We start from the raw sequence: 24,372 nt of genomic DNA, 5'->3' as shown, positions 1-24,372 counted from the left end.
ATAAAAATATTGTATATACCAAAAATAAAATGAAACATTCGCGACTTTAAAAATTAAAGGGAGATGCGGTCGCTAGTCGCTACTGGAACGTCGAGCGGTGGCGCCCTCGGTGAGCGTGTGCAGCGTGAAGTCGCGCGCATTCCGAGAGTCAGCGTTCAACGGCAGCGGCAGCGCGCGCACGACGCGCGTGGGGGCTGTCACTTGTTGCGTTGCCGTTCGGTCCAGCGTCTGTCTCGTTACTTCCGCGAGCCCACATCACGTTGCCGGTCGACGCGCGATTCGTCTTTTTATTCGAAACGCAAAGATTTTGAGCCGAGCAGAGACGCGCCGCTTTAAATTTCGACGTGTATATATATTGCGGTGTGATTACAGTGAGCGTCGGAGTGAAGTTGGTCCTTTTATCTCGTCGGCGCGCGGCCGAAGAATCTATCCGGTGCAACGGTATCGTTCACCTCTCGCCGACGCCGATCTCAGCGAAAAATTATGGTGAGTGCGACAGAGAAAGATTGAATTTCGTGGCAGTAAGTGATCGTAGGCAGGATTCGATTTAAATGCAATCTCTCGCGCGCGTTTCTCATGCAAGTTTAAAATTGACACGTGACGCGCATAATTTGATTTATACAAGTTTAATTTTATCTCAAACTATGAGATATATACAACGCTACACAATATATACAATAGTTAAACCATTTTCTTCTTGTTATATTGGCCTTGTTTTATTCATAGAGTTTTAAAAACAGTTTCGAAAGAGTTTCTTTCAATATCCAATAATTATTTTTGAAATATTTCTATGTGATTGGAAAATATTTAAATATTTTTTAAATCTCTTTTTATACTTTGCTCTCACACACACTGTATCGATATATAATTCTAACCTGAAAAACTTATAAAAACAATCGTGCCAATGCCATTACCATAATAACGGAGGAATTATTATTATATTCTTTCTTATTGTTAATACTGTTATAACTGACTTAGCTTTTCCTAATTCTTAATATAACGAGTCTTATTTAAAAATTATGCGATCAGTTATTTTTAAAAGACATCTTGCTTTGCAATAATACACACGGCGATATCTGTTTGACAGCAATTATTATCTCTTATATAATCGACGCGCGCGCGAAAGAAAGAGAGAGAGAGAGAGAGAGAGAGAGAGAGAGAGAGAGAGAGAGAGAGAGAGAGAGAGAGAGAGAGAGAGAGAGACGTTATCTGTCGCGAGTTTCGATTCACGAGAGACAAAGTGCGATTCGCGCACACGTGCGTTTATAACAGCAATCGTCCCGTAGTTGGCAAGCCTTAGTGGAATCCTTATACCTCTCGGATATGCTCGGACAGAGATAATCCCGCGGAATAAAGGAGGGAGGCCCTTCGTCTTTACGAAGGGGACCCCGAGCTACGTGCTGCTCCTTTTCAATCTCGCAAGAAAAAAGGAAGAAAAGAAGAAAAATGTACTGTTCTCGCGCGCTAAAAGCGAGACGCACTCCCGTCACCGTCCCTTCTGCATCTTGCTCAACTTTATCTATATTGTTGATTGTTGTTCCATGGTACACATTTGTGTATTCCATCTCCATCTCACTTCGCTCCGTCTCTCTTTGTCTCCTCCTTGTCCGCTTCTGGCATGAGCAATTCGAAGCAGTGACTAACGTTGCGCGTTTCTGTCCGCGGGAAGAATCTTAATTTCCGCTGCGTTATAAATGCTGCTCCGTCTCGGCCGCGGTTACTTTCATTCGTTTATGGATTGTTCGATCAATCTAATGTTGACTTTTATCTTTGCGAAAATTTGACATGTGTGCGACATCAGTTATTGCGAGATTTCAATATTTAGTTTTGAATAGCTTTGTATATAATTAACATTCGACAAGCTAAAAGCCTGCGCAAACGAAAAAATTGCTTGAGATTAAATAAAAAAATTAGTTTTAATTCGTCAAAATCTTATATTGCTCATAAATAATTAATGTGTCTCGATATATTTATATCAGGAAAATTAAACTACAAATTCGTTTGATAAGTGGCAAAAAGTTTAAAAATCTTTTCTTGCTTTCTCTCTCTCTTTCTCTCTCTTAATTAGAATTTAAACGTAGAATGTATTATATATAATAGATAAATATAAAAATTATAATATACACGTCACAGAATATTATACATGCCCCTAAATCTCTGCGCTCATGTTTCTCCTTAGACGCCAATAGTGTAACCGTATTCCTTGATTTCTCCCTCTGTTCCCTCTTTACCTTTCTCTTCGCTTATTTTTCTCTTTCTTTCTCTTTCTCTCTCTTTCTATCCGTATCTTTTTTTTTTCACTTTTTTGAGAGAATTATAAAAGCAAAGTCAGTAACTTCTATTTTTTATTTCAAATGGCTTCATTACGTTGAATCAATTTAATAATTTTTTTTTTTACATTATTATCCGTTCATATAATATGTATTATGCGTAGATTCTACAAAATTCGTACTTATATAAAATTGATATTTATAGAAATAATTTAACATTAAAAAAAAAATTACATATTCTGATTCTTTAATTCGACTTATAGTAAAGATTATATTATGAAAGCCCTATATGTATACGAGAGTAAAAGGGACGGGGAAAATTTTATATGTTTTTCATCGCATTTTATTTTTCTTGTTTTTCATCGCATTTTATATTTCTTTTTATTCTAGTAAATTTCCAGACAAAATTTTTTTTTCCGTCTTGATTTTCTCCTCTTTCGTTTCGTACATTCTCCTCTCTTTCTTCTATTCTTTGTATGTCCGTGTACGCGAATAAAACCTTCTCTTGGAAACCAGTTTCCAGCTGGTAACTTCTAGTTTCACCGCGCGAGATACATTACTCGCGTACGCTTACACCCCTGATGATTTTCTCTGGCATTGCATTCGCGTTGCATTCATGCGAGAGCATGTCGACCGGTGAATTCGTGCAGGTCACACTGAAAAAAACATCGCCAGGAGGGCGTTGTAAGTTTAAGGGAATTCTTTATACTTTACCTCATGCGCTTTATATGATGTGCCACTTTCTTTACAAATTATCCCACCAAATTATCTTTTTCTTCGAACGAAATTTACTAATTTTTCTTCCGTAGCGAAATTTTAATAGAATGAGTGCAATACTATTGATTTTCGAGTGATTTATCACGTCAGATATAGTGATTGATTCATTGCGTAAAAGTGCGGTTCTCTTTACGATCGGAAGATAATCAATTTTGATACGTGTTTGTAATTGTTAAGCGAAGCAATTATTCCCATATATTGATTTTTTTTTTATTATCCGTGGCATAAATCTCAGAGGACTCAATGGAAGATCTGATAAAAAATTCCTGTCAATTCCCGTTAATGAAGAATTTGAAGTACGAAAGACGAAAATTATAATACAATAGAATCCTTGTAAAGTCTGCCGCATCGCGTGAGAATGTCGCGGATGTTTGTCAACGATTATTAATCGATTCGAATGTAATAAATCGGGGCGTACCGATGTTCGGAGAAAAGATCGTTGCCCGGCTGCTAGAAATAATTTTCTCCCTCAACGAAAGGCGAAGGGTACGCGTGTCTGTCAGTACCGAAATAGGCGGATGTGAGACGGACCGTTTATGTTCACAAATTCATTCACGGGAGCGAGATAAAATGACACACGAGGGCAGGGAAGGAAGGGAGCTTGAGGCTCGACTAATAAACGTCGGTCGTTTTCACTCTTTGATTTTGATCATGAGCGACGTTGAGTTGCGATTGTAAATCGTTCGAAAATTTTCGATGCGCGTAGTCTATTTCGACATTGGATATCCTATTTATGTAATTAACTACCTTAATCTGTAAATAATCGTCGTATTACAAGCATTACGTTTATGAAAGGAGTCAGTTTTCTTTTAGAATCAAAGTTCGATTATTAATCGCCTTGTACGATTTTCACATTTAGACGATAGTAGATACAGAAAATGTATCGTTTCTAAATTCTTTAAAAAAAAGTATAGCTTTACTTATCTCAAATCTTATAATATACTTTAAGAAATAAATCGTGCAAAATTAATTCTATATGCTGCGTGTGAAACAACGTATATTGTCGAAGCAAATTACATTGCGATTTAAAGTTTTTGATTTCTAATGTTTCTCGATGTCTTTCTTTATTTTTATAAATTTTATAATATTATTATGTATTTGTAATAATTCTGAAAAGATATTCATTTGATTTTTTTAAATAAATGTGAGTGTATTTTTCTACGCGTATACATAAATATACATACATGTAAAGGCAATAATGTCGTAACCATTATTTCCAAAATAAATGTTTCGTAGAAAAGTGCATTCTTTAGATCGCATTTTTTTTTTTGGGGGGGGGGGTTGCTTGGAATTTCTTTCGAAAAAATCTTTGCGGAGGCAGATGGTGGCAGATGGTGGGCTACTGGATCAGGTCAGATCTCGCGGACAAAGAGCATCCGAACCTGCCGATGTGAGAGGCGATTCCACACGGGAACGCATTCCTCGGTCAGAATTGGGGGGCTAATATGCACTTTGCTGCAACGACGGAGCACTTCGAGCTTGTAACGCTTCTCCACAATCGGCAAAGAATTTTGTAGCAGATAAGTTGCTGTTGCGCTCGTTTGCTCACGATCTGTTGACAAGCGTGTTAATTTTCGTCCTTCATCCTTCCGCATTCGTTCCGGGATTACTTTGATTGAAACGTCATTGACGATTACATCATTGTAGAGATTAAAATGTAATGTATAAGAAAATTTTTTTATACAAAGCTTTAAACACAGAACGCGCCATGTCCTTGAATCTTTAATACTATCGATACGTATTTCTGTCCAGTACTTCGCATTTATCGTAAAACTATGTTCGTGCGAATATAATGGTCGGCATTCATATCCTATACATTCAGCGCTAAATATTGTATAATTCTTTGATCGATGAAATGCGTGACTGTCATATAAGACGAATCAATTTTTGATTAGATGATTAGAATTCTTATCAAATGAATCAGATAATCTATAAAGCTAAATCTATCTATATTTTCTGAATATATAGCTAAAAGTTTTGTATGTAGCTAATATATTATTTATTTATCTATTTCTTGCAATAAAACACGTTGATGTAAACCTGACGAAATGAATCGTATATTGCATTTTCATTGCAATCTGTCTCGTTGAGTTTTAACAATTAAATTTAATATGTCTGTGCTTTATCATTTTCTCTGAGAACTTATCCAATGGAAAACTAATTCGCGCTACTGATTTGTATTTTGCTCTCTATTTGTATATTTATTGTAAAATTAATAATCTAGCGATATATATTTTTAATTATCGTAAATTTATTGCAATTATTAAATTGAATATAAACAAAATAAATAATTATCTTTCTCGTATATAACATAATTAGCACTTTGAATTTACAGTTGATTTTACCATAAAACTCTATATATTCTCGACTAACAATAAGAGAATATTTACGCGAGTTTGAGAAAACAATGCAATTGAATCGCAAAGAGAATATTCTCTCGCAATTCGCATCGCTTTTAATTGTGATCACTATTATTCGCGGCATATATGACGTCAATTGCATGAACGAGAAACAGTTATAAAACCAATAAAAAAACAAAATGGAAATAGAATTTAGGGCGATTGAAAATAACTTAATTTACACGTAGTTGATATAAAATATTACTTCTCATTGATTCCTTGAATAAAGATTACGTAATTTTTATTATATTTCTACTACGTAATACTTTTTGCAAAATAAAAATAGGAAAGGTTAAAAGAAAGAGAGTAGCATTACTAAATTATTTCTACATAATTATATTTATATTACAATTTTATCTAATTTTTAGCAACGATTATTACGATGAAAAACATTAATGTTATTGCAAGGCATATTGTTTACAAAATTATTCTCTTTTTACACTTTTTATGTTTATAAAGTACAATCGATAAAATCTCGCAAATGGAAGCTAAAATTCGCAGTGCCAAAAATTTGCCTAAACGTATAGATTTGGCATTGCGAACGAACGAGAGAGAGAGAGAGAGAGAGAGAGAGAGAGAGAAAGGAGACGAATAAAAAGTCGGGTACATTTTGTCGCATACATGCGCATAGCGTAGCAGTGCTTCTCTTTGGAGTAATTATGTGTTTTAAATTCATAAATATTTATGAGGACCACGTCTAAGAGATACCCGTCTAGACGGGTATCCCGTTCCAAATTGTTTCTTCAAGCGGTAGATCTCCTTTACCCCCCCCCCCAAAAAAAAAAAATAAAATCGAGAAGTAAATATATCCCAAACATACTACTTATGAATCAGTATATAGGAGAACGCTCAAATTAATTATGCCACTGTCATAAATATACTCGATGCAACGTGATTATTTATTTTATAAGGGATTCTTATAATAATTCTTCTTATTATTATATATTTATAATTATTCTTATTATATATATTTATATACGTATATGTATTGTGTATGTATTGATTAAGTGATATTCAGAAAGAGAATCAAAATTTATTTGCCACTTGTCAAAAAATTATTAATAATCGTTATTATGATGGAATACTTGATGAAGTCATTACATCTATATTATTTTCTTTTTTTATACACTATTATTTTTATTATTTCGAGTAAAATTAATAAGATCTCTCTTATAACATGATATATTGTAGAAGCGAGAGATATTATTACCATGTAAAGATTAAAGAATAAATTTTTCTCATTTATGTATTGCTTGTGATTCTTCTTTATCGATCATCTCTTTCTTTTCTTCTCGTATACTCACATTTATCGACAGTAGGAATGCTTGATATTCTAAAAAACTGTGTCACCCTGTACAATTGAACACAGGGTATTTCGGAAATTATTGATTTTTACGCCTTTGAGCAAATAAAATTATGATAATCGTGAAAACTATCTATACTTTTGAAAGCCTATTACAAAATATAAAATGTATATCTAGAATCTCATTTTATATTAAATTCTTCGCCTACGATGCAGAATTTTGAAATAAGTATATTTTATTTTTAGATTAATTAAAATAAATAACGATAACGTACATCATCGGAGTAAATTGTAATTGTATATGACAATACGATGCAAATATTTGTTGCGCGGACGTTAGTAGGTCGGCATATGAATTCTTTTTTATCTGTTGTGAATTTTTTCTTCATATATATATATTTTTCCAATCGTAATAACACACCGGTGTTGCCCGGTATCGAAACTCGGCTGCATACTCGACGTTTCTTACACAAATAGTCGTTTACCTTGCAATTCAAATACTGCACTATATTCCGTTTTCATCGATAAATCATGATCGCGCGGCCAATGAAAAGGAAGAATGACGAAAGAAAAAATATGAAATAAATATCCTCGAGATGGATACGGGGTACGCGGAGAATCATTGCGAAAAGATTCGATATGGGAGAAACGAAAATCGGAGAACGCCAAGGTTGAAGAACGGGGGGACGCTCGGGTAAAACACTCTCGATCGATGTATGGTTGATTGAAGCCTGTAGAAAAAAGAAATTCATCTCTCGTTCCAAGGAGAGAAGGTCTTGGAAGATTGAAAGGTCGTCTCGCGGGAAACGTCTCGAGACTCTCTTTAGCTCCTAGCATCGAGTTACGTATCGGATACGCTCTATCATCCTACATAGTTTGCGGATCACAAGTGATATCGTGACCAATTTGGTTTGTACGCGAAAAATTTTCTTATTATAGACGCGAAAGAATATCCAGTCGTAATTATTACCTTTGTATGGAGTTTTTATTACTTTTATTTATTTTCTAAATTATTCTCGAAGGGATAAAAAATTTGCCAAGGAAATTTCATTTCTTTCTCGACTTTAGGAATATAATTTTCAGAAGATGCGAATAGTCGTGTTCGCGTAGAGAGACGTAGAGAGAGTATACGCCACGCCTATAAATCAGAGATAAATCATACTGTTCTATGGAATCGTGATAATACGAGCTCGCGATATCTAGCGTCGTGATAATTCTCAGCGCACACGCAAAGTACTTTAATTAAAATTCCATTTGCTTGTTCAGGAATTGATAAGAACTTTTTCACTGGCCCAAAACGAGATTAAATCGATCATAGATTTGCTTCTCATAAACTGATTATCATGACAATGTTATTCCGATAATAATTATACGCTTCTTAAGATGACGTATGCGTGCGTGAGAAGATAAAAATATTAATAAAAATAACAATTAGATTCATAATTATACCATTGATTTTTTTCATGTTTCTTCTTTTTAGTTGGTGCACGAAAGAAGTTTATTTTCTTTTATTAATTAAAAAAAAAAAAAATATTTTTTTAGTCTTTTGATGAGGGGGAACCAAAGTATTATTTTCTGGACGTGAAAAATATATTCAAGCAAACGGTAACTTGATTAATAGAAATACCTTGAAATAACTTGATAAAACAATTTGATATCGCTATGAGAATCGCTGCGACTTGCCGCCAATACGCTGATGTGTCATAGGTAAATACATGCGTACCACCTGTAATTTGTTATCAGCGTTAACACGCAACTCGTTCACAGTCGAGTCTTTGCTCGCGTGCGAGAGAAAGAGTCCGCCAACATTCCGTTTCTATGCTCTCTTGTTTGGCTCCGGCAATTCTCGTCCGTTCTCTCTCCTCATATTATTCCCTATCTTTATCTCGCTCTTTCTCACATTCTTCTTAGTCTTCTCCCTCTCCCCGTCGCGTCGTTTCTCTCTTTCTCTCGTACTCTACTCTACTCTACTCTACTCTATTATACGAACAACTCGTCGTCAGTCAGTACAGAGACATCGTTGACGGCGCCTCGTTTATCTCGCTCCCTCTTTCCCTCATCTTCCCTTTTTCCCTCTTTCTTTCGTCGTTTCGTTCTCTCCTCTCCCTCTTTGTTTTTGTTCAATTTTTCTTCTCTCGTTAACAGTATCGCGTTCTCGTATCCTCCAGGACCAGCGCCTATTTCAGAGTTTTTATTTAAACATTCTTATCCGCGCGCGTTATCCTTCGCTCTGCTCCGAAATCCTTCTTTATCCTTTTTGCGCAAAGAAGAAAAAAATCGCGCGTCGTTCGTTATCGCAGTGACAGTTATCGTTATGACAGTGACAGTGCGCTCGTGTCTGAGGTGTGACAACGATAAGAGCCCCCCCCCCCCCTTCCACGGTTATGACAAAGAGTTAATCCATCGCGCAGGGATACGAAGATTGACGAAACAGAATTTTCGCAGACTTTTTCCGGGCTTTGCGTGTAGTAGCGGGTAGTAACGGGTTCATAAATTGCATGTACGCGGCACGCTTCTTTCAGCGAGAATTGCACTCGTTGCAAAAACTGCAGCCCGTTTCTTCCGTTCTTTCACGTCGCCAAGTTACACAGAGTCCGCGCTTCATCTTTTATTCCCGCTTTCCGTTTCGCATTTCGCGTTACATCTCGGCGACTTGTATGATTTCCAAATAAATCCCAAAAAGTGCGCGCAAATATCGTTATCTTTGACAAAATTTTTTCGCCGCGACGCTTTTCACGGTATATGCATTTCTATGTACACACGAGCAGCTACTGCGAGAACAATAGACGTCGAGTGTCGCGAACGGATAAAGTGTAAGTTTGTATTTTATTCGCTTGTAAATCACAAATTTTCCTCGAATTGCGAATCGTGTGAATCTTTATCTCGCTCCTTCCCTTCGCGCATTCATGCCAAATAAATATCGATGCGTATCTTCGCGTACATATGCGCTGTCGAGCAATTACCGTATGCGGAATAGCATCGATGTGACAGCATCATTGACGACGACGATTAAATTTAGAAATGATCAACGCGATTACAGATTAATACCGTGCACGATGATGCCGTGCACGATCGTCGATTATCGTCATTATCGTATTAGCAAAGATCGAGCGGTGTTCGTTAATCCGTTAAACGTTTACGCTGACAAAACTTTACATCCATCCTGAGCTAACTGATACCACGTATAAGATACACGTGTGTCTAATCTTAATTGTCTGTGATTGTTTCTATTGTCCGAGTCATTGAATATGACGCGAAATAATATTTGCTACAACATGAATAATTTACTTATAGATCTGATTAGCAGTTATAATGCGCAATTATTTTATCAAAATATTATTATAAAGCTTCTCTTTTTTTCTCTTAATAATCAAAGTATTATATTCAACATGCGGGAACACAATATGTCAGCGACACAAGACATATTTTGATAATGGTAAAATAAAAATTCCGCGTCAATTAATTTGCCCTATTCTTTTTCTCGATATTAGCTCGATTGAATTATTGATTGAAGTTATTGCAAAAATTAATTTAATCGATCTCACAATCAGAGTAATCGCTTATTCCAAATACAATATATTTTACTACCGACTATATAATATTTTTAATAACGCCGTTCCACACATAACTTATAGAATATCATTCGTATTCATAAACTAATGCACGACGTAGGCTGAAATTAACGTCGCGGAAACTTTGAGATTGTCTGTCTGTTTGTTCAAAGGAACCGACGTGCCCTCGATGGTTATCTTCAAGCAAACGCTCTTATTTACCGTTAGCATGCACATTGCACATTGCACTTGCGTTCAGTCCGCCGACTCGTTATGTATACGTTATCTATATGCGAATCGACTACACATAATTAGTGTGCCGGCGATTTATTAGATGCTGCATATAAAAAAGAATTTTTGATGTCGAGACGCGGAAATTTAATGCAAGGTAAAGTGGCAAACCGGTTTGGTACATATATCTCTCCAGTTTACGCAAATGTTAATTTTTAATCTTTCATCGTTTCTGCCGTCTTTGTTTCGCAACTGATTTTCTGCAGAGTTCTTTTTTTGAAATCTCGAATATCACAGATAAATGGGAAAATTTTCCCATCGCACCTATATTTGCGTGTATGTGTAGAGGATATCGTTAAATCGTTAAAATCACTTTATTCTCGACGATTATTACCTTATAAAGGACGGATACGACTCTCGGATGTAAAAGTATCTTGATGTTCGCATTACGCGAATCTAACCAACGGTCGGCAAACTTAAAGGCTCCAAAGGCCACTTTGGAATTGTCGTCTCGCGATGCTATCCAATGACGATAATGAGATAACGAGTATCGCGATAATTGACGAGATACGTGTCTGTCAATTACCAGCTTTGTTCTTCGGTTCCGTTTATTTCTTGCTTCGATCGTGCGATCGACGATCGTGTATCTCGTCGGCTTGCTGTTCAAGTTCTCCGTTGATGATCACGAGACGTAGATAAAGGACGTTTCTGCATTATTACCGCGTTATTCTCGCATAAACTCCATCGTTATCCGCTAATTTACCATTTTCAGTTTTTTTTTTTTCATGGCATAGTCATTATACTAGAAATTATGCCGGTAGACATAAATTAATTCCCAAAGAGGCAATATGTATAATTACAGAGAGAGATTCTCCTTAAACATTTCTATTTATTATATTTCATGTTTATTATATTGCATTTTTATTAATCACCTAATAATATAATTAATATAATAAATTTGAATTAATAAATTTGGACTAATAATATATTGGAAATTGTAAATTTATAAAAATATATCGACACACACACATATATATTAAGCGAAAATTTAATTAAAAAAAAATATATATATATATATACTTTTTTTTATATGGCGTGTGTATTGTATTATGTTTTATTATCAAAAGAATAAAATATTGTTTATCTATGTTTATTATCATACACAAACATTTTGCACGGTATATTACTATTACATCTCGCTCGATGTAATATATCCGGACCGGGTAAGAACTTGAGATCGGGTGAGCGTAATTGCATGACGTTCGTGTAAACGCGATGCGGGAATTATTTACGTAATCGGGGGCGATAGCAAGCAGATATTTCGCGAAATGACTATACCGTAAATTAACACCGATGTATCGGTTTCGCTTGTGAATATTGCGTTTCTTCTACATACTGCTGCTCGTTTCGCCGTTCGCGCGGCACGTTGTAACTCGTAGCTGCTAGTAACGCATAATGCGAATTCTCTGGCAGGTAGGTTGCAAACATTTTCCGGGAAACGATGGTGCGGCGCGTCGGTGTGGTTAACAAAATGTCAAGTCTCATTTGCGCGCAGTCTCGGATCGGAACGTGCCGGTAAACGAGACACTCAATCGGAGTGTCACGCGTTGCATAGGTGAATCGGCGGGTGCGTCTAAAGATAAAAATGCGCTGCGATGAACGTTAATTGATAAATTATTTTTTTCCATTAACTCTTTCGCAGATTCATCCTCATCTTCTTTTTCTTTTTAAACTGTCATCTTTCATCTCAAGTGTAACAAAATGTAAGATACAAATGTAAAAAGAGCCGAATTATCGAAACGAAGCCGAACAAGCATACCACACGTATCATTTTATTAATTCATTAATTGGCCAGTGAGTTTCGAAGCGAATTAATACACGCGATGCGGCAGACACGAGACCGATATTTTCATTAGATGAATATTACACGAATAAAAGATTACAATATTAATAGGTTATTAATTATTAGTAATCGCAAAATTAGGCGAGGACTTTCCTCTTTTCTTATCGATTCGTTCACAATTTATAATAGTTCTTTCTAATTTTTTCATAGCTGTATACATTATTATTCATTATTTGTATATCTCTCTTTCCTTTTACAATATCCTTTTATACTTTCATTATATTGTATATTTACAATATTAATATTTTATAGTTAAATATTTTCAAAATATGTTTGTACATAGTACAAAAGTAATTTAATTTATTGTAGTTTCTCAGCGAGTGAAATGAACATTTTTATTACTAATTTATACATCTTTCTTAATAATATATAATTTCACTTTTGCTTTCTGCTTCTATCACTTCATCTCTATCGTTACTTTTCATATATAAAATTCATCTCTTTTTTTATTATTTAAAAATTTCATTTCTTATTTTAACTTTGATAGGATTATATTTGCAAATTAGGAATTTTTCACTTTCATATATATTCTTCAATTAAGAAGTTTCTTTGAATAGGGCTTGCCTCGCGACGCAAAACATATTTTCCTATTTCTCTCCTTTCCACTTTCGACTTGTATTATATCCTTGACGCTTACGTCACTTGGAGGGGAAATACGGCCGGAAGCGAGCATAACGGTATCACGGGAAAAAGGGATTCGAAGCGATATTCTCGCTTTTTAGACGCTTTGTAAGTTCCTTGAACGAATTCGTTACGGTCGTTGCACTTTGCGACGCCATGCGGTTCCTTGAGGGAGAGAGAGAGAGAGAGACATTGATCGTAGGCGAATAACGGCTACGAACCGAAGAGATTTTCCGCTTCGATATTTAGAATATATATACACACGTGTTTAGACTACTCCGAGGTTTGTTGGCGCACTCTTGCACGACCCGGGAACATTAACTCCGCTCGTGTTGGCACGTGCTCGCAAACATGTGCGGCTGATGCGCACATGGCCGTGTATCACGTATATCGCGTACTTGACCGGGGTTAAATACCGACGCGGCGATCAACTTATGAGACAATTTCAAGCGACTATATAAAGAACATTCGACATTGTGATGTATATAATAAGCAAGGAGACGATTCTTCGTAAAAGATATTATTGATCGAAAATGTAGATAATCGTCTTTTTTTAAATAATTTCTCAAAATTTAACTTTATTATCGTTTCAAAAACTTTACTTCTCTCGGATATGTGGACGATAAAATTTTTTTCAGGCGTCCTTAAAAGAAGAACGGTGCACAGCAAACCAGCATGGAGTCAATGGAAAAAGTCTTCGGTAGCGATATCTCGGAAACAGATGCGCGACGTAATCGGAATCCGCTTAAAGCAGACGGGAAAGAAGCGAATGCGGGAAACGTACAACAAGTTTTCTCGGTTGATAAAGTTACCGTTGAAAAGATTGTCCTTGAGTCTTCGAACGGTTCGCGAGAAGTACTGCTGACGAAGAACGAGTCTTCGAGGAAATTTTCTCTGAGTTCTCAGACAAAGTCGAATGTTATCGTACGAGCGAAAGACGATCGACAGAAATCGACGAGTAACGACGTATTATCGATACCGGAAGACGCGTTCGCGTATTCCAAAACAAAAGACGCTAATTTAAAGACCATAATTGTCGATAGGCCATCAAAACTTCCCATTCCGAAGAGTCGAAAGAGTGACGGTGTTAGTTTTCCAAACGAAGAGAGCAGGATCAGGCCGATTAAATTCACTAAAAGCTCATCTATCGATAGCATTGTAATTGACGGTTTAAATTCGACAAATATAATTGCCAAGAGGAATAAAGTGCCGCCAAAAGTCCTGAAGAAAACTGCGATCAAGAAAGAAAATAATTCATCTTTGATAGTGTCTTCAGTCTGTTCTACGGAGAAATTCTCAAAAGATTTATTATCGAATGGGGAAAAAGTTGTTGACAAAATACTGACCACGATCAAACAAGAACAATCGGGTGAAGATAAACTTTTCGAGACAGAAGACGTTAAAAATGATAATAATATAAATTGCGTTGAATTTGAGAAATATAATGAGATATATAGAATTGCGAACGTACAATGCAATAAGTTAGACAGGATCGAAAAGCAGGACGGCGCAATAAGCATCAAAAAGCAGAAAAAAAGCGCGAAAAGTGACAGTGACGCGCAGAGTTATCTGGAAAAAAGTCGAACGATTATCGAAGATCTTCAAAAGAATCTAAGCACCAGGATTCACGCTAGTACCGCGCAAAGTTATAAAGACAAGCTGGTGGGTTTTCAGGCAAATTGTACTCCGGGATTGTCGATTACCGCGGAGTCAAGTGGCAGCGAGAGATTAAGTTCCGGATTCGACAAGGATTTTCTCGAGAAGCATAATCTGGATAAGCGATTGAAAATCGAGGAGAAGAGATTGTTGGAAACCGATCTCGATTACACGTCCGACAACGACAGAATTAGCGAAACTGAAAATCAACCGTCGCGCAAAATCGACACCGGACGAAAATATAGCGACAAAGTAACGGAGATAGAGAAGAGATGGTCCGGAGAATTTTTAGAGAACCGTTTGCAACGTAACTCGTCGGAATCTTCGAAATCATCTTACATTGATGAGTTTGGTAGCGTGTCCTCGCGCGAGAGCATCGTCGAGGATCGGGACGGCCGGTTATTTTTTGGCCAAAAGCATCCGGAAAAGTTGACGGAGAGGCAAACGTCGATCGATGAATCGAAGATACGAACTTCAGAGGAAATTCTTGAGAACAGTACTGTGAGCACTGTCGACTCTGACTCGTGCTTGGAGGATAGAATCAAGGCTGTCGATGAGGCCATTGCTCGCGTGACGAACGATAATGACGATATCGATGGATTTGATCGAGCTTACGGTAACGAAGAAGCGAAAGATTGCATTCAATGGAATGAAGAAGTAAATACAATTGTCACGACAACGGCGATAAACTGTGAAAAGAAAAAGCAAAATTTGCAAGAAGAGAAAAGCATTAATGACACAACGGGCGTCAATAATTATAACGATACAAATTCGAATCGAGTGAAAAATAAGTATGAAAAGAATATTGATGTGGTAAGAAAAGAGAAATATTTAATTGAACAAAAAAAGGATCAGACGTTTTTCCAATCCTTGACAGTGATTAATTCAAAGGAGTCTACCGATTCGACCTTCGTGCTTCGAGATCATCGCGATAAAGACGGTTACGCTAATCTTATAAAAGAATTCGCTATGGAGCCGGGATCATCCAAGATGATGAAGAAAGAGGAGAAGCAAAAGAAGAAGCTCGGTTTTCGACGTCTTTTACCGGCCATTTTTTCGCCGAAAGATTCTCGAAAGGATTATAAGAAAAAGGAGCGGAAGGAACGAAAAAGATACGACGAGCGGCATTTCGCTCGTTATCAGCAAAATGGAAATTATACGAGATCACCGGACACGATGAATCCAAATGAAGATATCAAGAAAAACGTCAAACTGGATAACAGCTTGAACGGTTCCGTCATCGATGAGAGATTGGACGAGATCAAGCGCGAATTGTTCCCCGAACAGGGGCCAATCACTAGTACACCCGATCACTTCCTGCAAACGGACGATACGCGACTTCTATGCGACAGAACAAAAAATCAGAGATCGTATACTACCGATTCGAGTCTCAGCTCGATCGCGCCGGACGAGAGATGGATAGAGCGTGGCGGACAGTTTGTTATCTCACCCGACGTTAGAAAGTATGAGCAGAGGCAGAAACGCGAGGAACACGGTCGACGATACAACTACCTAGAACGCAAGCACAGTTTACAGGAATCGAATCATGGCAGTCGTAATTATGCCTTCCAAAGAAATCACGGACCTTCCGGTAGAATTTCGGCGCCGCCCAATGGACGATATTTACGACCTCGAGCTGTTTTTCTTGTCGATAGACCGCTACCTGAAATACCACAGTCACGATTAGAACTGTCAAACTACGAAAATTATGAGGATGGCATCGGTCAACTATGCGACGGTCTCAGTAGCGTGGATGTTGTTGATAACAAAAATTACCAGAATCAATCCGGACTTTATCAGAATGATAGCAATCTTGAGGAGGGTTTACTCAACACCCCGCAATCGGTTCCCGCGCAAGTTAAAATTACTCGACAACCAATCGTAAATCAGACTCAGAAAGCGCCCTTGATTGGTAGAACTTGCAAGTATCCATCGTCTGGTTCCAGCCAAAAGTCCGGCGATTACGCCGATTCGAGTTGCACGCCTAATTCGAGTCAAAAGAGCGAGTTTTCGCCTTCTAGCTCGAAGAGCGGTGAGTATTATTTGAACTCGCCTCGAAGCAGCGCTCGAACTTCTCCTACCGAACGATCGACTTTCGAAGACGAAAGAGAAAGAATTTACGAGAACGAAGCTCAACCGGTAATTTCCCATTTCCCATCAATTAACTACGCTGAAGAACACGTTTACGACGAAACTCCATCACCGTGTCGTGAGAAACATTTTTCAAGTACGAAAGCATCAGATCATATGGCAGAGAATTCGCCGGAGAAGAAGGACGATGTAATATACGAAGAAAAATGTTCATCGAATCGACAATCGCCCTTAAAGAATTGCTCTCCCCAACCTTCTTTCGAAGATAATGAAAATATGCAAGCGGAATCAAAACGAGAGATCGAAAAATCACGCGAGAATTGCTTAAAAAATCACGAGACGCAATTTGATACAAATTTGAAGAAAGACTCAACGGCGACCAGCCAAGCTGAAAGAACGTCCATTCGGAACGTATCGCCGTCGAAACACGGAATGACAATAGTGATGTCTCCGTCGGCGGGATCTCGAGCCAGGAGATCGCAACCGAACGATCAAATCTTGATAGCCTCGCCCAAGAGAGAAACCATCTGTCAGTCTCGAGTTTCTCGGCCATCGAACGAGACGAGGCTTTGCGACGCGGAATCGCCCATTCCCATAGCGGATTCGCGTGAGGGTATCTCTGGCATCGTTCCAATTGAAGTGCGACATCAGTACGGTAGCCAGAATTCTTCCGCCACAGGAATGAGGAGATCTATTGAGCGAAAAACTGTATCGTCTTTTGGCTTCTCGAAAAGCATTTCACGCCCCGAGCCGATTTATGGACACCGCAGACAACAGACTTTTCATAAGAGCGACACAACGATATTGGAGACGAAGGAAGATAAACGCGAGAACGATCAGCTGCCACCAGATCCGTACAGCTCGACCGAATCATGCCGCGACATTGACGAGAGAATGGCACGATTTCAAAGTCAGAATTCGGAATCGCAAAATTTACGGTCGCGTTACTCGGAAGCTAAGCAAATGTCCGATGAATCTGGAAGAAGAGTGTTTCAATCTCCTACACGCGAATCGACGCAAAACTTTTATCAACAATCATCACCGACGGCGAATCAGGACAAGAGATACACGAGTGCGAATGCACTTCAGCATAAATCGATTTACGAGCAACGTCAACGACAGTATCAACCGCGACAAGGACAAGAGCCTTTGTACGCTCAACGAATCGCTGACGCGATGAGCGGTCGACAAAGTCATTCGACGTACATGCTATCGTCACCGTCGAAACAGGAGACTAGGCAACACCTGGAAGCATTTTATTGGCAGCAAAAAGCATTGGAAGCACACCGGAAATCGGCAATTTCATCGGCGAATTCCGGCCCAAAGCAGATCACGCCGAAAATCGATCTACCGGAAATGAGAGAAGCGGTGTATTGGCAACAATTGAAGAGACTGGACGAAGAGCAACAGCGGCGAATCTACGAGCGGAATGCGATGGAAGATAGGCTATACGGAGCGTACAATAAGACGAGAAAGAAAAGTCCCGTGGCGACCTTGATATCACCTAACGCGAATCAGACGTTTAATTCTAAAACTGCGATGACACCTGTTCTCATCCACGGGGACAGATCGTACTGGAGCAACGGGCAGCAACGTCTCAAGATGAGTCCGACCGGAAAATTGCCGTTAATGCAAACTCAAAAGGGCCAGAATCAACCGGTGCTGATAGTTCGGCCGCAACAAGCGCTACGAGATGGTCAGGAGATGTCGATGAAATCTACAAATCCGCGGGACCCCGCGGGACACGACGCGCAAAGATCCAAGAGCGCCTCTCCGCACTTTCACAGAGGCGATATCGAGCGTGCCAGTTTCAACGCGATATGCGGAAGACCAGCCACGAACGAAACAACCGGCATCTCGGCGTCCCCGAGGAAACGGGAACCCAGTGAGATTCACGAGGAAGGCGGCAACGAAGACAAACCTCGACCGCCGTATCCGATATTTAAGAGGGGAAGCCTCATAGGAGGAGAATCGGTCGAGTACGGTGGTACAGGGCCCAAGAGAGTCAGCTTCTCCAATCAACCGAAAATCGGACCGGATTTAGCGACGGGTAGCTGGCCGACCAAGCATGGCACGGCACCTGAACCGCCCACTAGGCGACACAAAAGCGAAAACAGCGCCTCGGATACCGACTCGGTGTATTTGCATCAAGTTGGACGCGATGCAAATCAGGACGTTGCTTTGTACGGTACTCGCATAGCGGATCCAACTTGTCGGTCGAACGACAATCGGCCGCAACGGGGAGAGTACGACGCTAACAGACCTCTGCCTCCTCCGCCCAAGGATCCCCACGTAATCTCTCGTCGTGAAAATAGTGCTAAGAATCACGTCTGCAACGAGGTGTCGACGATCCGATGGAACAGCGAGGAACCACGCCAGGGTCAACGACGGCAGGGTGAGTCAATTTTTATATTCACATTTTTATAAAATGTATCAAATTTGCCGAATTATTATATAAACAATGTTTTAGAGAAAAGGTTATTTTTAATTTTCTCATACGAATCGAATTTTTATTGTAAAAAATAATAATAATTTTGAAATTTTTTAAATACTTAAAGTGAAAGCTTGAAATAAATAATTATTCCAAGGGAAGAGAATTTTTGAAATAATAATGACTCATATCTCGTAAATTGTGATAAAATTCAAGCTGCCAAAATGAGACAATGATCGTTCACATTTATCATCCTGCTGAATCGGCGGGAAGTCGCGAGAATAGACCGGACGCTTTTTCGGCGAGTAATCCCGGAACGAGGGTGCGCTTCGCAGGTCGTAATTCGATTTAGACAAGATGCAAACCGCACGGCATGACGGCGTATGACCATGCATTCGAATGAGCCTCTTAAGAGGTAGAGACGGATCGCGGTATCGCACGTTTAGTATAAAGCACGTTCACGACCGAGGAGAAGTAAAAGAGAAACGAACGTGGGCGCATGGGCGTCGTGGCGTTCTCGCATAAGCTTGAATCTCTTCGAATGTACACACACATACACACACAGAGAATGGAATACACTAATATGCGTGAAAAGATCTTACCTAGAGATCTTCCGTTTTCCATAGGCTGCTGTAAGATCTCTTTCATGATATAAAGAGAAGATAATTGCAAAGATATTACATTAGAATTATAAAAGTAAATCGATAAAAAGCAAATTCTATAATTTTCCATCTTTAATTCTTGCTTGATAGAAATGCGCATCAATATCCGACGTATTTCCACACACACACAGACGCCTAACAAAATATAAAAGCGAGAGGAAGCAATATTATTTTATATTATACAAAGATTATAAGAGAATGAATAGAATTATGGGGTCTCTGGATGGTCTTTCCACAAGGCGAACGGAACAGTCACAATTAATAGTTCTCTCGTAGACCGAAATAAATAGGGTCGCTCACATTGCACTTGTGTAAAACGTTCAACGCGTACAATGTCCGATGGGTAAAATGTCGCTTCACCGACTTTAATGCACTCTTACGCCCACGCTCTTCCGGTCGTGAAACGCATCGAATCGCCTACACGGAAGAAAAGGCAATTTCGCGCAAATCTATCGCCGATATAAATAATTCTGCATCGTATATTGTATATAAATATAAATTTATTATGATTTTTTTTTTTTTTTTTATTTTATTATACCCACGCGCATATAATATCTTTTTAACGAAATGTATTATTGTATTACACGTCTTACCATGTACATCTTATTTATGACCTCTTGATCAAATGGGCGGATAAATTTTAAAAGTGTTATTGTTTTGTGTGGATAAATTTTATTTTATAAATACGGAATAGGAAAGAAAAGTAGATGGATAAATAAGCAAAACGTAGCAATGTGTACGAAATGCGTGTGGTCATCTGTTCGTTCAAACTGTAATTTCAAGTACATTCGCTGTTGTTTATGTAAAATCCACGAGTCGTACTGCGCTATATTAAAATTTTATAGCTTTGAATGTACGCATACAGAAAGTGCGCAACTCTAGATATACGTTGCAGAAAATCTTGCTGCCTGACAAAGATGTTCTCTTTGATTCCCAAGAGACTTTTACGGAATGGCTGCATCCCTCTCACGACTTACTATCTGAGCTAGCTTTCTGTCCGTACATTTGTACGTAAAAAAAATAACACGAATTATTCTTTTACACAAATTACGATCCTTTAATTATATGTGTGTCAAAAGAGAAAAAGAGAGAGAGAGAGATAAGAATTATTTTTATATTTTATTATCGCCGTCAGACACATTACAATAGTTTCCTGATATTTTTATATCGTGCCTTATTATTTTTAATAAAATTTATTTAAATCTTGTCTATCCGAGTAGAGACAAGAGTAAAGATTTCATGTTTGCTAAAGTTGCTAAATACTCGATTATACATATGTGTATAATATACAGCGAAAGGATTTAATGTTTCTTTTTAATAATCGAAAAGATGAAAGATTTTTCATCTTTCTTTTCTCTCAGACGTCACGGACGTCGGTTTCGTTGGATTTTCTTCGAAACCTAGCGACGAAAAATCAGGAGATCAAAGATGACGAACGAGGACGTTACCCTTCCTTTAATGCCACTTGAACGCTGAATTGGCGCACAAGCGATTTCCGGGGACAAAAGAATTCTTGATAGGGGAAGTAGAATAGTTTGGCGAATTTCGACACGCGCGATGCACGGTGCAATATCTATGCAGATTAACCGATCCGCGGATGCAGATTTGATGATGTTCGATGTTCGGAATTGAGAGTCGTGCCAAAACGCATTCCGATCTCGTAAAGGAGGAAACAATTAACTGGCACATCAACTGTATTCTCATTAATTATATTATTGCGCATACATCGACAATTTTATGATAATTAATTTATTTTACGAGGTTTAATCGAGCCTTACGCATATTTATACTATTTTTTAATTAATTAAAATTAATACATTACATTCGCCAAAAAAGACATAATGAATATAATTGTTATCGTATAAACTGTTTAATTTTTTCCATTTATTCAAATATTCTTCGGACTGATGCGAAGATGATACAGATGCTAATTAAAATATTTTTATTCTAAGAAAATGTTTATAATACGCGTTACCGTAAATCAAATTTTATTTCCTCTTGCGCGGGCAATAATAAGAATATAATATACTTGTTTGAGCGATAAAGACATTAATAATCTTACTCGAGGATCACTACATTATATTCGTTTATATGACTGTGAGTATCGTACAAAAATCGTACAAAGAAAAAAGAAGAGAGCAGAAAAAAAAGAAAGAAATTCATTAACATTACGAGGATAAAAAAAACAAGTGTTCTGTAAAGCTACGTTCAATCATCCAAATTATGTATCAAACTCTCCCCCTTCCTTCAACGTATACGTGAAAATAGTTTTTTTTTTTTTTTGGTGAAACTTGTTTCTCGACAGGGCGCGTTCTTCTCGTGTCATTTATCCTTATTCCATTTTCCCGCGTACCGTTTCATCCCCTCGCGAGGTCGCGCTGCACCGGCTGGAGAAACGGTGTGCTCCATCCGGCAAGGAATTACGCCCTTGCGCACCTTTCCGTTGCGTGGTGCCGGGTGCCGGCTGGGTACATACATACGTATATCCGGGGGTCGCTGGAGGTCGTCGCGAGAGAACGGTCGAATGTTTTCTATCCGATCAGTACCGTTCGGGAGAGAGATAGAGGATGCGGCCTAGGTGGGCGTTCGGGATCGATCCCCGACTCCATTCCCGTGACGTCACTCGACGAGAGGATAGAAGAAGAGAGGAAGAGGCCGGGAAGGGTGGCGAGGGAGATGGTATAGCCGGGACTCTCCGGGCGTCCCGGCAATGTACTCCTCTCACCCTCTGATGGTGCTGCCACTGCTACTGTTGCTGCTGCTACTGCTGCTGCAGCTGCTGCTGCTGTTGCCGGTGCCGGTGCACCGTGTGAAACGACGTGTAGCGTGTGGCCGGTAGCTGGTAGATGTGGTGGTGGTTCGTATCCCACCGTCACCGTGTCTCCCACACTCGTCCCTCGTCGTACGCGGGGGCGTCTTTTTCGAAAAGTACCGATCGATCGCGACCTTCGTCGCCGTGAGTCGTCGCGGGCAAGAAGTACGCGTACGATCGTCTCGTAAGACAAGTCGCATAAAAGACATTTCGGCTGTCGTATAGCCGAGGGAGAGACATCGCCGGGTCCACGTAATTAGTGGTGGTGCTGGTGCGCTGCTGCCGCTACGTCTGCCGTCCCGTGAAACGACGTGTAGATAGCGGTGGTCGCGGTCAGTCGTCTCGGTGGTGCGTTTCGTCTTTCAAGTTCGTCCCCCGTCGCGGATTATCGCATCGACCGCGATCCTCGCAAACGCGAGGGACCGTCGCCGTCCTCACCACGGACGGACTCTTCGTCGTCCGTATTCATCTAATCGTAACCGGTAAAATTGCCGACCATCTTGATTACGGTTCTGTTGCGGCACAGTGCGAAACGTACGCGGCTATTCTTTCTGTACCTCTCCATTGTTATTATCAATTTGTTCGATGCGGAAAAACGTTATTCGCCAATAGTCGTCGCATCGTCGGATCATTAAAACGAGAGACGCGTACGCGATGTCTATTATTTCTCTCTTTATGACAATCGTATTTGCGTATCGCATTGATTAAGAGTTTCGAATATGCTCCGCGAGAAAATGGAGAACGGAATATGTCGGCGGCGGTAGTCCGATGCGAGCAGCGCCGATATGGTGAACTGATCGAGTGCCTTGACCTCGGTGTAATTGTCATCTTATATTCTAAACTTATATTCTTCTCGTTTGACATTATTTCTAAGAAAAATTCTGTCTCTTATATAAATGATATTTATACGTATAATCGATATAATTGCGTATGAATATTACCGACACACCGACATGTAGATATTACGTATATTATGTATGATACGACGTAAAAAATGAGAAAGTGACAACTTATTTTCTAAATAAATTTTGTCTTTAATCGATATAAGAGATACTTGATAATCGTAATTGAAGGAAATTAAGATTGAAAAAAAATTTAATCTTTATTTTCACACAATATATATATATATTTCTAATTGCTAATTTCTAATTGCTAAATATTAAAAACTAACCGGTAATTTTTTATTCATACTGATATTGTCTCTATTTTCTTTTAGACGACATTTTTAAAGATCAATAATACGATCGCTTCCAATGTTTATAAAGCGTAACTTGAGATTATTATTTCGTTAGTTGGAATTTTTCCAGCGGGATATCGGCGCGCTTTGAGAAGCGTGTGTAGCTGAATACAAGTTCCAATTACGCAAGAGTTTCGCCGGCAATTCATAAATCAGGATCAACGAATTCGGAGAGTAAAGTGGCCCGGTGAGGGATGAACGGTCAAAAGAGGGGGGCAGTGCCGATCAAATGATTCGCGTCGAGCGTCGACTCGAATCTCTTTTATTGACGTTCAGTGAGCGTCGAAGATACGGAAGGAAATGCGATAAATATCCAGATAACGGTTCGCTTCGATCCGCAAAAGCGATTAATTGCCGTTTTGCCAAAAAAGCAAAAGATCCAATTGGCCTCATTGATTAACCGCTACGTAGCGCTGAGTTTCTCGTTC

The 24,372-nt window shown here is 38.9% G+C and overlaps 1 protein-coding gene across 21 annotated transcripts in view; it reads left to right on the top strand.

Moving 5' to 3' along the window:
- Window positions 1–255: 255 nt before the first annotated feature.
- Window positions 256–24,372, top strand: part of LOC138936556 (uncharacterized) — a 170,561-nt gene continuing 146,444 nt past the window's right edge. For 9 of the 21 annotated variants that reach the window (XM_070302034.1, XM_070302043.1, XM_070302035.1 and 6 more), the window contains exons 1-2: window positions 12,920–13,163; window positions 13,694–19,197. In XM_070302034.1, the coding sequence (XP_070158135.1) occupies window positions 13,731–19,197 (5,467 nt within the window). In that variant the 5' untranslated portion in view covers window positions 12,920–13,163; window positions 13,694–13,730. Of the gene's footprint in view, window positions 487–8,713; window positions 9,563–12,913; window positions 13,164–13,327; window positions 13,591–13,693; window positions 19,198–24,372 lie in introns of those variants that run through there. The other 12 variants (XM_070302037.1, XM_070302047.1, XM_070302040.1 and 9 more) reach the window with 9 other exon arrangements.

This window comes from Polyergus mexicanus, unplaced genomic scaffold (assembly GCF_030449975.1).
Source record: "Polyergus mexicanus isolate NDT 795.1 unplaced genomic scaffold, iyPolMexi1.0 SCAF_9, whole genome shotgun sequence".
NCBI classification, from domain to species: Eukaryota; Metazoa; Arthropoda; class Insecta; order Hymenoptera; family Formicidae; genus Polyergus; species Polyergus mexicanus.
The sequence above is the reverse complement of the archived record's forward strand: the minus strand, read 5'-3'. Positions and strand labels throughout refer to the sequence as shown.